We start from the raw sequence: 15,249 nt of genomic DNA, 5'->3' as shown, positions 1-15,249 counted from the left end.
TATTTATTCCAGAACCCTCACCCCATCCCCCTCTCTGATGAAGGGTCTAGGCCCGAAACGTCAGCTTTTGTGCTCCTGAGATGCTGCTGGGCCTGCTGTGTTCATCCAGCCTCACATTTTATTATCTTGGATTCTCCAGCATCTGCAGTTCCCATTATTACTGTGTAAGCTGCTGGCCCATTGTGGTGTAACATTGCTGTAACACAGTACCACACAGTAATATGTTCACCTCCTGAATGATCATAGCTGGCAACCATGACAAGTTGCCTGGCTCTTTAGGGTGCTCTAAACAGTAAGGCAAGGCAGTGTACTATGAGCAGCCTTAAGCTATAGCTGAGAAGCAAATCATAAAGCACTAGGCAGAGATGCTGTGAGCATTGAAACAGGTCCAAAGTGTGTAAGCATGAAGAGAACAAGTGAGGATCCATGAGATGTGGCCTGGTCACATTGATGAGCTGAGTTAGGTCCATGTCAATGTTATCACGAAAGGTGCCAATGAGCTCATTATTTTGAGGGGTTTGAAATATAAGTGTAGGGATGCCTTACTGCAACTGTACAAGATGCTGGTAAGACAACATCAAGAGTATTGCGAGCAGTTTTGGTCTCCTTAATTAAGGGATGGCATAATTTTATTGGAACCAGTTCAGAGAAGGTTCACTAGAACAATATCAGGAACCATAATATCAGAAACATGTTTATTGTTATGATCAGTATTTCCTGTTTTAAGTGATGTAACTATTTTGATAGTAAAACTAGCTAATTCTTTTGATATTTCATTCTTTTTCCCCTCCAAACAGTTACTTCACCATGACAGTCTATTAAGAATGAACAAGTCAATCAAATGGATCCATTTCTGAAATCACACATTCATCAACTGCAACTAGATTTTGGAGAAAATCAAATTTAAGACTGATTGTTAACTGAATGTCACTTGAAATTCCATTGAACACATTATATTAACAGGCCTCTTTAATTCTTTTGTCAGCTCTTTGTACAGAAAGGGAGAATGAACTTTTATGTAGTACAATTCCATATCACATGCTTAATGCAATGAATTTATAGATTGTTTACAATGGGAAAATACTACACATTTAACAAGGTGTAATGTATGACTTTTTCTGTGCCCACCAGTCTAAATGGTTGCAAAATCATGCAGCATATGCCTGAATTTTGATTCTGCAGCCTTGGTGGTCAGGATTTCCACTGGCAATTCAAGCTTTTCTGCTGGTTGTACAAAATTAGCCCGATAATATTAACAAAATAGTCATAAGACTGGTTAAGCACACACCTGAATTAGGCAGATCATTTGTGACACTGAAGTGCCTCATCAACAACGGTAAAATTTGAACCATTTTGTAATGCAGTTTTTCTAATAAAGATAACAACTTTTTCACCTACTCTGGGTGGAGTATACATCCGGATTTCCAGTTTGTACTGTTAGTGAGCTGAATCCCTAAACCAGCATCAATGTGTATTCCTCATTTATTTCACTTTCTCTGAGCAACAAGTAGAATTCTATTATAATTTTTGGTTCATTGCTTGCTATCCATTTTAACACCTAATTCTTTTGATATTTCATTCTTTTACATTCTTAAACATAGCTTAACACATTTGCATGTTTATCATTTCTTTTCAGTTTATTGCTGTTTACAACTTGTTTGCTATTCTTGAATAAACAGATTTTGTTGGTCAGTTTTCTGTACTCATTGTCATTCTACGTTCTTCCCACAAAGAGGGTGTATTTGATATTCCCTCTCCCAAGCCTCATAGTAAGTGGCATTGGAAGGTAAATAAGAACAGCCAACATACAATTCAGCCATTATCAATATCCCATCAAGTGTCCATGCTTCTGAAAATCAAACACAGATGTACAATATTCTCTATTTGACATTACACTATTTAGTAATTCATAGTAGCAGGGTTTCAACTGTTTCCACCTCTTAAGATCAGCTGCTTGGCATGGAATGTGGATCCACAGATCATAGGTATTTCAGCACCAACGTCTACATTTCTAACTTAGATTAAATGCCAAACGTACAACTGCTAAATGGTGCAAAAATTGCCAGTTGACACCAAGTGGATATTTCAAAGAACAGAAGCCAGCAATAACTCTCAAAAGAACATTTCCATATCCAGCTGTTTATAATGAGTTCACTATAATCTATGATTCTGAAATGATAGGGTGTATTGAAGGGATGGACAACTAAAAGGATTTAAAGTCCAACAGTTCTCTTTTTTTGACTTGAATGTTCTTTGAAGTTAACTTTCAGAAGTTGAAGGTATTGCTTTTCTGGAATTCAGACCTTGAAGCAGCAATGAAAACCAGACTGCACATTCTACAAATAAAGGCTACATTAAAATGACAGACACTACACATTTCAACTTTCAGTGTCTGCTTGAAGTATGATCTTGTAAAAAAAATCATATCTATGAATAGCCAGTGAAATCTGAATCAGTCATTCAAGGGATTTTAAACGTCCTAAGCAATTTTGTCCCTTTTCAAGATGAATGCTAACATAAAGCACTGTATTATTAAATAGAGCTTAAAGATCTTGAAGAAGATCCTATCTTTGGAAATTAGATTTAATTTAGTCAGACAGCATATTTTAATTTCTTTTCTAGTAGGAACATTGAAGATAAAGTGCAGCCCTTTGTCTAGGCATTGCAAGTGTTGTCAGATGTTTAACCAATAATTCTATTTCTTTAAAATCCTAAAAACACAAGTCTCAGCCTCTTGAATAGCAAATAATAGGGGAAGGAGTTGCAATAGGTTTGCAAGGAGAGATAAAGTGAAATGGTAAGATGGTTCCCCTTTCTTTCATCATTTGACTAATTGCAACAATGTGTTTTAACGCATTTAGTGAAGAACAAAAGACAGGTCGTCTTGTAGGACTGAAAAGATGAATATTTATTTCTCAACACCCAAATGCAATAGGGGTAACGTCCATTTATTGAGACACACACAAAGTGTAAGAGGTGATTACAAAAGTGGTGGCGTGCACTTACGCTTTTAGAAATATACAAGAAGTCTCTATTACTCTTGTGTTGTGGAATATAAACTTAAAAACATTGTGGTCTGATATCACCAAGAAAATGGAGGTTGGAAGTTCCTGCTGATAAATTCATAGTGGTTTATTCCATGAAGTAGTATTTTTCTGGCTTTGCTCCCACTGAAATTGTTGAAGAGCTCCTTTATTTAAGATATTGCTTGGTTCTTCAAATTAAGCACCTTCTTCATAGCACCTTGCCTGTTAGTAGTTTCTAGGTGGAAATGTGCCTTTGTTTTGTGAGATCTCTACCCTCTTCAGTTTCTTTATTTTTTCAAACTGACTGACCTGAGGCTTCTCTCAAGAGTTAGTAAATGTTTTTCATCACAAGCTGCTTTCTGTTAGGTGGCCACAGTATTTCACGTTCTTATTATTCACACAAGTGGCCCCTGACAACATCAGTGTTGGCACACAATGAGATTTAATTTTGGCCTTGTGATTTTTCCTCACAACTATTCTGGAGCCAACAAGCCAGTGGTAAATTGTAACAGTTTTTCTAAACGCCGACAGAACAACAGCTGTTAAGTCGGTAAATGTAATCCTGTTACCTTTTAACCTTTTCTCAAACAAATATTCCAAAGGTCATTTACCTTTTCATGTTCTGACCAGACAATCGGGCTACTTGAAGTCTTCAGCAGTTTCATGTCTACTTGCAGAGAAAGGAGCAAGATCACCTGATTCTGTTAACTCTAGCCTGTTACAACTGGTTAAAAGCAAATACTCATTTTTCATTTTACCATTGGTATATCTGCATGGAAATGATAATGGCAGAACATTCTAACTAGTAATCAATTTTGACCAATTATAATTTATACCTTTCAGATTTTATCAGAGATTTAAATGTTATTTTATGTCACTTACTAAGATTTATAAAATATTAAAAGAATGTCACAAAGAATTGTAATTTGAATGTATTTTAAAGAAATATACAGCTAATTAACATTGAGGCATTGATCAAAGACAGATTAATGATTTTTTTATAGAAGTCAATAATTGTATAAAGAAAATAGTAACCATGAAAAAATATCGATGTGGGAATTCAAGAACTTCTTTGAAAATGCAGTTCCATTGCTGAGTATCAGGGAGCAGGTTATTTGAAAACTAATTGTTTTATCAAGCAGCACGAATGACATCTTCTATTGTCTTCAGCGACCACTGTGATTAGGGGAAGGTGGTAATTGCTTAGGTTGGATTTATAATGTTTTTTCAAGGAGGGAATTCCTGTTCAATCTTCCGTTTTCTCAGGTAGAAGCCAATATGGTGGCTGCACTGGAACAGCTTGGCTAGGTGTACAGCTAGTTCTGGAGGACAGGTCTTCACCATTAAAATCAGTATGATGTTATGCACATTGCCTTTGCTCCATCTCATCCTTCAGCTGTTTCTTGACAATAACATGGAATAAACTAAATTGGCTAGAGTTTGGCATTTATGATAGTGAAGATCTCATGAAAAGACTGGGATGTATTATCCATGTGGCATTTCTAGCCATGCACCATGAAGAGGATATTTGTTTTTGTGATGATTTCAAAGAATCAGCATCTACTTCATAAAGTACAAAATAATGTTCATTACAACTGTCAGGTGAATCTTGAGGAACAGCAACTTAGCAGTCCTTTTTCACACTTCTCCTGGCTTTTCTCCCTATGATGCTAATTGACTGCTATTTGCCTGGAGAAACAAATGAAAATTACTCCTGACAGGTTTCATTGGTGCAAACAGATTTTTTCCTGTATTTTTCTCTGCATGGGTAAGATTAAATTTAGTTGCCCATGTTTCGAACTGGTAAGAGATTGGCAGCTTTAAACTGTTTTGTTTTAGTCCAATATTTGAAGCAAAACAATTCTGAAAATGGAATACACATAAGGCTCTGACAACTGTAAAGAAACACACCCAGATGTCTGGGAAAAGTATTGTACACTTCGAGTGAGGCTTGAGAAGTTGGTCTGACTTCAGAACAGAGGAAATCATCCACATATAATTTGAAGTAGTAAATCAATTTGAATTATTTTGAAAATATATCCATGTGCCATAAACAAATCAAAATTGCTTCAAATTAATGTTACTAGCTTATGTGTAAATGTAATACAGTAAACTTTGTAGTAACCAGAACCAAATCAACTGGCACTCTTGGTAAACTGACAAAAATGAAACACCTCAAAAACCACAATGCCAGAGTATTCATGCTGTAAGTCAAGTATACCAGTGACATATGTACCGACTCCATTACATTTCTATTATTTACTGTGTATTTTTAACACTTATTTTAGGAGGTGTGTCAATATTTTTACTTGGATTTTTTGGGGGATATTTATGTCTCAAAGTTTTGTTTGGTTGCGGTTTACTGCGGTTATATGTACCTATTGATTATCCGGAATAAAATAAGTACAGCAAACTTTTTTTTACTAACTGGCACCTATGAGACCAGTTAATCAAATATTCCAGATAATTGTTCATGAGAATTAACAGCAGTGTAATAAGTGGAAGGTTACTGCACTAATGCTCTTTTTGGTGCGATTACTACTCTTCTCACAAAGACTGACTGTTCTAGAACCCTAGAAATTCCTTCCAAGTGAAACAGTGATTTTTCCCACCGTACTCACTATTCACCATGTGGTCTACTTTAATTGGGAGACTAAATGCAGACTGAATATTCAGAATACCTCCATTCAGTCTGCAAGTGTGATCCTTGACTGGTTTAAATGGTCAACAGGATGTTGTGTGGGCAGCAGTGCATTCAGAGATAGCGGGAACTGCCGATGCTGGAGAATCTGAGAAAACAAGGTGTGCAGCAGGCCAAGCAGCATCGGAGGAGCAGGTCCACAAAATCATGAGGGGTATAGACAGGGTGGATAGCAAAAAGCTTTTTCCCAGAGTGGGGGACTCAATTACTAGGGGTCATGAGTTCAAAGTGAGAGGAGGAAAGTTTAAGGGAGATATGCGTGGAAAGTTCTTTACACAGAGGGTGGTGGGTGCCTGGAACGCGTTGCCAGCGGAGGTGGTAGACGCAGACACGTTAGCGCCTTTTAAGATATATTTGGACAGGTCCATGGGCGGGTAGGGAGCAAATGGACACAGACCCTTAGAAAATAGGTGACAGGTTAGACAGAGGATCTTGATCGGCGCAGGCTTGGAAGGCCAAAGGGCCTGTTCCTGTGCTGTAATTTTCTTTGTTCTTTGAGCAGGAAAGCTGACGTTTCAGATCTAGGCCCTTCTTCAGAAAAATGTATTCAGAGGTGTGCATTCTTTTTAAGCCACTTTTTAATTAGTCCATGTGCGATAGTTTGCTGTGGTGGAATGCTAATTGGATGATTCTCACTTGTCAGGATTTCAGTAATCTGTGATATCAACAAACAAAAGAAAACACATTATATTTTGAATGAAGTAATTTCTCCTAAAAATGTTATTAACTTGATTTTTAGATAACATCTTCAATATTTAATAGCTAAAACAAAATTCACTTAATTTAACCACTAATAATTAAAGCTGCTTTGCAATTTTATTCAGCTTCATCGACTATACTTTTGTAATGACCAAGGTTTTTCTGTATAATTTAGCTATACAATTAGTTGGCTTCAGATAAGGATTTTTGGAAACTTCAAATGAAAAGTCAATTAGTAAGACTTTGTCAGAAACATACTTGAAGTTCTGCTCTGCAGCTAAATCAAAAGAAACAAAAATAATTAGTTCTTGATGGAGCAAAATTACCGACACTGGTAATATAAAATAGAAAAGATGCAGGGAGAATTCAACAAGTCAGCATCTTTGGAGGGAGACTGAAAAGGTCAGGTTGGAAACATAATTGTTTTAAGCAAGTAAAAGGGGACAAGGTGGAGAAGGGAAGACCTATGACAGGATGGAAAATGGGAGCGATTAAATGACAAAAAATTGTGTTGTGCCTAGGGGGAATGGTGTGGCATTGGAATAAATAAGGATCAGAAGCTGTGGCTAGAGGAGTGAATGGCAAAATGATAAACAGCTACCACCCAAATAAGACAAGGGAAAAATGAGATTAAGACTGACAATGTGCAAATAAATAGGAAACCAATGAGCACAGATCATAAGCTCAGTTCTCAATTATGAACAATCATAATTGTTCAATTTAATGTTGAGTCTGGAAAGCTGTATAATCCCTAATCAAAAGTTCATGTGCAGTTCCTCAGCTGGCATGCAGCTTCATTAGAATAATGCAAGAGTTTGAGGATACAGAGGTCAGCAATAGGGCAAGGTGGAGAATTAGAATAGTGGGCAACTAGAAGGTCAAGGATCACACTTGCAGCTTAAATGGAGGTATTCTGAATATTCAATCTGCATTTAGTCTCCCAATTAAAGTAGACCACATTGTGAATAGTGAGTATGGTGGGAAAAATCGCTGTTTCACTTGGAAGGAATTTGTAGGGTTCTAGCACAGTGTTTTCTCTAAGCTATGCAGTCATGCGTCAATGCATTGATTTCTGCTTTCGGAAACTGCTGCCGTACAGAGACCTCAGAGGTGTGTGCACTGAAAAACACTGGAGAAATTATTGGCCTCAGATGGTAAGCAGAAAGTAAATAAAAGACAAATCTGAATCTCTTGAACAGAAAGGTGCCATGGAAAAGGGATGACGTCTTGGAGGTGACTAAGGAGTGGATCCAGTGTAGTGGAGGGAACAGTCCCTGCAGAATGATGAAAGGGATGGGAGGAGCAGCTTATTTGGGGGTGGTGGCTATGTGAAATACAGAGGCTGGTGTGGTGAAATTGAAAATAAGGTGTAACCTGTCATGATTCTAGGGGGAGTCGAAAAGATGAGCAAAATGCAGGAGATATTACAGTCATGGACATGGTCTTGAGGTGGGGTGGGAGATCTTGCAGAGTTAAATGATGGATAATTAAAAGGAGTCCTCTCAGAAGCAGGTGTGAGGATCTGTAGTCAAATTGCTACGGGAGAGAATGGGCTTACAGAGAATACATTTCGCTTGCCTATTTCAATAAGTGGAGACAGAGAAGTCAAGGTTATGGAAAGGTTGGAGGTGATCCAAGTGAAGGCTGGAGAATGGTGGCATTTGGAAGAAAAGTTGATGAAATTTTCTAGGAAAGAGAACCATGACTTCTTTCTTCAGAACATTTCTGGCTGTGAAGGAAGTAACGCCAAGTGGAGTCAGAGATATACAGCATGCAAACAGGCCATTCAGTCCACTCGTCCATACCAATCAAAATCCTAAATTAATCCAGTCGCATTTGCCAGCATTCGGCCCATAACCCTATAAACCTTATCTATTTATATAGCCATCTAGATGCTTTCTAAATGTTGTAATTGTACCAGCCTCCACCATTTCCTCTGGCATTTCATTCCATTCATGCGCCACACTCTGTGTGAAAACATTGCTTCTTAGGTCCCTTTTAAATCTTTCTCCTCCATCCTAAACCTATGCCCTCTCGTTTTGGACTCCCCTACCCTGAGGAAAAGACCTTGACTATTCACGCTGTCCATGCCCCTCATGCTTTTATAAACTTCTATAAGGTCAGCCCTCAGCCTCCAATGCTCCAGGGAAAACAGCCCAGTCTATTCAGCCTCTATATGTATCCATCAATAGGTCAGGCATAGCTAGGACATGTATGTTTATCCATTGAAATATCTTTAACTTGGAGGATAATGAATAGAACTGAAAGGGTTCAAATGAGACCAAGCTCAGCCAGGCAGAAGATGTTGTTCATAGATGGAAACTGGTTGGGCCTCCATTCAAGAACATGGTGTCGTGCCATCGGTCTGGTCTGGTCTGTGATGGGGACATAGGAAGGCAGGACCATAGAAACAGGGGTAGGTGATGCAGCCTGATGAGCTTGCTTCGCCATTCAATACAATCAAGGCTGACTGAACACAAATGTCTTTTACCCACCCATCTCCATAAACCTTGTATGCCCTTGGTAATTCAAAATTTATCATTCTCTACCTCAAACATACTCAAAGACTGATCTTTCACAGCCCGTTGTGGGAGAGAATTCTCAACTCTCTGAGTAGAGATAGGACATATTTTGTGAAGAGGATAATTGAGATCAGGAAGCTCAAAGTGAGGAAGGCATCAGAAAAGCCAGAGATGTATATAGGAAGAGACAGTCTAAGGGAAAGAAAATAGAGATAGTGGGAACTGCCGATGCTGGAGAATCTGAGATAACACGGTGTAAAGCTGAATGAACACAGCAGGCCAAGCAGCTTCAGAGGAGCAGGAAAACTGATGTCTCGGGTCGAGACCCTTCTTCTGAAGAAGGGTCTCGGCCTGAAACTTCACCTTTCCTGCACCTCTGATGCTGCTTGGCCTGCTGTGTTCATCCAGCTTCACACCATGTTATCATGGAAAGAAAATAGAGTTGATTTAGGGAGAAATAAGCTCAATGGACAGGAATAGGCTGAAATGGCAGGTCTACCTGAGTAGTCATGTGTGTGCCTCTTGGGAAGGAGGTAGAATTGGAGGTAGCTTCAGATTATGGGACCAAGAGTTGGACACCATGGAGGGAAGATCCATGATATAATGCTTTGACGTTTGGTAGTGAGGACATAATCCAGAAGTTAGAAAGAGGAAATGTTGGAAAGTTGGCATTTAACTTTTAGGAGTTAGAAGTCTCTTTGCCAGATGGCAACAGCACTATTCTTGTCTGCAAGTTTGATGACAATGTTATGGTTGCACCTGACAGAATGAAGTGCGGCAAGTTCAATTTACCATACTGCATTCACTGTACGCAATGCAGTCTGCACTAGATCGGGGAGAATAAACACAGATTGGGTGACCACTTTGCAGATCACTGTCAGTCTACCAGACATGACCCTTGCTTTTAATCTGAATTGTTTACCTTGCTCTCATGCTGACCCCTTTGTCCACAGACATCTGATGATGTTTGATTGCGGCATTCAAAAGAGAATTAAACTATCCAGAAGGAAAAATATGTAGGCCTACAGGGTGATGGAATGGCATGAGGTGAATCGTTCCTTCCTTTGTTTTGATGAACCAGCTATCCTTTCTCAGATCACACTGTTAATTCACATCATTAGGAATGAACAAGAGAGTCCAATAAACTGTCCGTGATCCAAGTCTTAATAGGTTGACCCACCTGCTGCCGACTGAACCAGCGAGCATCTACAATCTCCTCTTCGTCCACAACGATTTCTGTTGTTACAGCAACAGCTTGGCAACCGATCATTAGAGATGAAGGCATTGGCCAGGGTTGACTGGAAACATACTGAACATTTCCAACCTTGACACCAGTTTCTTCCGCAACCTCCCTTCGTACAGCATCCTCTATTGTTTCCCCTATAAATGAAAATAAAATGCTTCATAAAGATTATCACAAGGTTCGTTTTTACCCAATACATTCCGATGTTAAAATTCAAAGTTATAAGTTCAAATGAGTCAACCACATATTGTTTATTGAAGAACTTGATATTACAGCTACAGGTAACTGAGCGGATTATATATTATTTACTGGTCCTATATGCAAAATGAACACAATTGGTAAAGCTATCTTGGTTGTTCTGTTCTTAAGACATTCCTGCGTCACATTCTGAAATAAACACAAATCAGTGTTCCACCAGATTTTGAGAATCAACAGAAACTGATTTTTGCTTCGTTTTTGAAGAGCTTGATTTTAATCAAAAGCGAAAGGATACAAACACACCACTTCCCACGACACTGACAAATTTCTACCCTATTTAAAGAATATAAGGCTAAGTGGTTTCAGGGCTTCATGCAATGTTGGTCTCAATATACTGATAATGAAATTAAACAATTACAGTCCAAATGTGTTTCCCACTCCCAATTTGTGCATGTACCTTAGAAAGATTTCTTTTTAAAGAGTTCTTCAGTAACAGGCAACTACTAGTACAATTTCTCTGCATTAGATTCTAACAATAATTTCTGAAACAATTATTGTGATTCTCCATCTTCTGTAAACTGGATCTCCAAAAAGCTGCTGCTCAATTTCTGCCCATCACTAAATATCATTTAACTGTCATCTCTGTGCTTGCTGATCTGCATTGGTTCCTGGTCTACCAAAATGTTAACTTAATAACTCACATCCACGCATTTACGTTCCTCCATCAAACCTCACTGTTTCTTGTTACTTACTCTAGCCCAAATCCAGCTCAGAACTTCCTCTCCTCCAATACTGGGATTTTAATGCAGCTCCGTCACTCTTCGTCCCACCACTGACTATTATGACTTGCAGCGCTCACTGGCCGTCGTGAACCATTGGCTATCTCTTGCAACAAGCCATTCAAAGATCATGTTCCTGAACTGAAAAAAGGGGATCACTGTCCTACATAAAACATTCAGGAAGAGTAAAAATATGCTTAGTGCCCTGTTGGTATTTTGTGCGGTACTTTTTCAATCAAATCATGGGATGGTATTAGTGCACAAACCGTTATCAGGTTCTTGCAGAATATCCAAAATGCAGAATATTCAAATCAATGTGATGGAGAGGGAGATGAATTGTTGTGGCAGGATGACTATGAAACCAAAAGCACCAAATCTAATTTAGAGTGGGATCCTGACGTTGATGTGTCTATTGTGACTCAGCTGGGTTTCAATGAACTCCTTGAGTCAGGTGCCATTGATAATGAATTTGACAGGTTTTGAAATGCCTTGATTCTGGTTAAGGGCATCTTTAGAGAATTTAGTTATTCAACAAACCATGCCACATTCACTCATTATTAATTACTGACACTAAATTTTTTTTATCCGAATTTATAAACCATGATCATCCTCACTGGTGGTTCACATTTTATATTCTGCGTATGAGTCAGTATGAGTTTTTGAAAGAATATTGAAGACTTTGAACTTATATGGCATAACCTATGGTAACAGCACAAGCAGTCAGCACAACAGCTGATTTTTCCATTTATAACTACCAAACAATCCCTGAAAGACATTTGGCCAATTTACTGATAGAACCAGTCCAATGTCAGTAAATAACACCAGGCTGCATTTAACATTGGAATATCACCAGGCTATTGTTTTGTGAACAGATTCAATTTAGCTAACACTGAAAACAACCACAGGAACTGCCATTTGTAAAGGAAGCCAAAGAAGAACCAACACACAGCAATGTCAGGCATCCTAATGCCCTTGAGCAATATATGGCCCTGCCAACAACTGGAGCAATGAGAGGGAAAATAGCCCTTGAAACACCCACCGTGGTGTACATTTTATCAATAAAATAAGTGTTTTTGGATTGTGATGCTTCCTAGAATATTTCCTCTTTGGATATATCAACATCCTCTTTGAAATATTCTAGGAAGCATCACAATCCAAAAAACACTTATTTTATTGATAAAATGTGCACCACGGTGGGTGTTTCAAGGGCTACTATTGTAGCAAAACCTCTGCTCAAGTAGCCTGTATAGTATATTCACACTCAGCCAGGTCCAGAACTAATCTGGCAGAAAGCTACCCAAATACATAAGCATTTGTCTGAAAATGAAAGTGACTTGCATTAATATAATGTTTGGCAGAGATTTCAAAGTGCTTTACATTATTGGTATTTAATAATAATTATCAAATAAGAAATGCAGCTGCCAACTTGCGCATAGCAAGCTCGCACGAATAACAACGGCTAGTTAGTTTGTCTTAGTGAATTTGATTGAAGGATAAGTATTGGTTAAGACAGCAAAGGTAAGTCCCTGCACGTCGTTCAAACCTTTCAACTGAAATATTCATGAAAACCTGGAGGACAAACAGGATGTTGATATATCCAAAGAGAAAATATTCCAGGAAGCATCACAATCCAAAAAAACACTGATTTTATTGATAAAATGTGCAACCACTATAACCATATGTTGATTGTCATAAAATGTCACAAGCGACATCATAGAACATAGAACAATACAGCGCAGAACAGGCCCTTCGGCCCTCGATGTGGTGCCGACCTGTGAACTAATCTAAGCCCATCCTCCTATAGTATCCCATCATCAATCATATGCTTATCCAAGGACTGTTTAAATGCCCCTAATGTGGCTGAGTTAACTACATTGGCAGGCAGGGCGTTCCACACCCTTACCACTTTCTGAGTAAAGAACCTGCCTCTGACATTTGTCTTAAATCTATCACCCCTCAATCTGTAGCTATGTCCCCTTGTACAAGCTGAAGTCATCATTCTCGGAAAAAGACTCTCACTGTCCACCCTATCTAATCCTCTGATCATCTTGTATCAGAGTACAGTATAAACCAAAACATTACACTAAGCCATGTGAAGGGAAATTAAGTGCTTAAAGTGTTAGTCAAGTGTTAGATTTAAGGTGTGTTTTAAGACAGGGAAGCTAGATACCTAGGCAGAGAAGGCTAGGCAGGGAATTCCAAAGCTTAGGGCTTAAGCAGCACAAGGTACAGTCATCAATGGTGGTGTAATTAAATTGGGCATGCTCAGAAGACCAGAAATACAGAAGTTTTGGAGGCTTGAGAGACTAGAGTGGAATATGGAGATAGGAAGGGGCAAGGCCACAGAGAAATTCGAAAACACAGTGTAGTTTGACTAAGAGTTGATATAAGTCAGTGAGCAAGATGAGCAATAGGGGAATGGAACCTTATTCGAGTCAGACATGGGCTGCAAGATTTTTTGATGACTGCAAGTTTACAGAGACTTGAATGAGGAAGACCCAGCAGGGGTACTTTAGAATGGTCCAAGTCTAAATATAACAAGGCAAGAATGATGGTTTCAATTGCAGGTGAACTGAAATGGAGCAAAATTGAGCAGAATGAAAAAAATTGTAAATGTTTGGTCTTAGAGATGGTGCAAATATGTGGTCAGAAGTTCACCTCATGGCAAAATATGATGCTAAGACCTGGATTTTCCCAAACTTAGCACTACCCCAACGCAACTTCCAGTTCTATTTGCCCTGTGAGAGTCTGAAGTAGGCCAAATGCAGCATTTTGTTGGAGGCAACTAATTTGTGGATCACCTCTTTCATATCCATTCAATGATGGAGTCCAAGGACAAGAAGGTAATCAGAGGTAGAAATAGTAGTTTTAAGTGCAGCTTTAAAGGCCATTCAAACAGCAAAATAGCCTGCAAAAGTCAGCGCTATGGGAACTAGCTTTTAGAGGAAGGACAAGGGAGCCCATCATGACAGACTGGCTGCAAGGTTCCATGATATCTCACGGCTGGTCACGATGGAGTTGTTCTGAGCTAGGCAAAATGATTTGTTTCACAAGACTAACAGGAGAAGAACTGTGAGGCAAACATGCAATTACGGAGAATGTGATGTGTCATTGCAATAAGAGTTATTTAGTTACTGTGGCAGGGGAGGAAACCTGATTGGACTAATTCAAACAAGGAGCTCCATGAAATAAATTCAAAGACCTTAGAGAGAAACAGGAATAGGAAATTGGGGGTAGTTTGTATACTTTTGGCTGAAGTGGAAAAAAAAGGTTAGATAGGTTAATGAGGGAAGAGTGTTGTTGCCTGAAGGCATTTAGCTTTCTGGTAGCCATCTGTTCAGATCTGACCACTGCACCCATTGCTTCTTTAGTGAACAAGCAATCCATTTACTCCCATTGACCTGCATTTTTCTCTTTATTTTCTTAACATTTTACTTCCAAAATCCCATTTATGCAGCCACTGACCCTCTGTTCAATGTCGACATTACTGCAACTCCCCAGCTGTACAATCACAAACTTAGCTCCAACTTTGATGCTTTTATCATCATTATAATTATGGTTCAGTCCCTCCTGGTATGGCCTTTACATCTGCTCACTTAAGTCCAACATGCAGGTGTAAATGGATTAACTGTATTGGACATTTATTTTCAGTTCTGTCTGGATCACAAAAACTACATTTGGGTACTGCTCAAATCTGCAAAACTGCTCAGTATTCCAGGATCATCACCCAATCCAAAGGTAACCCTGGTTTCTTTTCTCAATTACAAGTTATTTTATAAAAGTCTTTCTCCTGTTTCTCCCATCTCACCTGCAAACCAAACCATAAGTTTCTTTATCACTGAGAGTGAAACCATTTAATCAGGTGCCTCTCCTACTTCCTTTTTGCTTTAAAAAAGGGACCTCTGACCCCTTCAATCCTGTCGTCATCAAGCTCCAAATTCTTTGAATGCATCTCCATCTAAATTCATGCCAAATTTTCTGGGGAATCTTTATTTAATTCTCCCCATTTGAATTTCCATCTCTGTCACAGTATCTAAACAATTTATTTCAAAGCCACAGATGTGGCATCTCTCTCTTTTAT

At 38.8% G+C, this 15,249-nt stretch overlaps 1 protein-coding gene across 5 annotated transcripts in view; it reads right to left on the bottom strand.

The window, feature by feature from the left end:
• Positions 1 to 964: 964 nt before the first annotated feature.
• The window catches only part of nudt12 (nudix (nucleoside diphosphate linked moiety X)-type motif 12), a 32,918-nt gene continuing 18,633 nt past the window's right edge, over positions 965 to 15,249 (bottom strand). For all 5 annotated transcript variants that reach the window (XM_048525228.2, XM_048525245.2, XM_048525220.2 and 2 more), the window contains exons 6-7: positions 10,129 to 10,328; positions 965 to 6,382 (exon numbers count right to left, since the gene is read on the bottom strand). In XM_048525228.2, the coding sequence (XP_048381185.1) occupies positions 6,275 to 6,382; positions 10,129 to 10,328 (308 nt within the window). In that variant the 3' untranslated portion in view covers positions 965 to 6,274. The remainder of the gene's footprint in view (positions 6,383 to 10,128; positions 10,329 to 15,249) is intronic.

The sequence above is a fragment of the Stegostoma tigrinum genome, chromosome 3, assembly GCF_030684315.1.
Source record: "Stegostoma tigrinum isolate sSteTig4 chromosome 3, sSteTig4.hap1, whole genome shotgun sequence".
NCBI lineage: Eukaryota > Metazoa > Chordata > Chondrichthyes > Orectolobiformes > Stegostomatidae > Stegostoma > Stegostoma tigrinum.
Note: the sequence above shows the minus strand (reverse complement) of the source record. Positions and strands in the feature narration are given on the sequence as shown.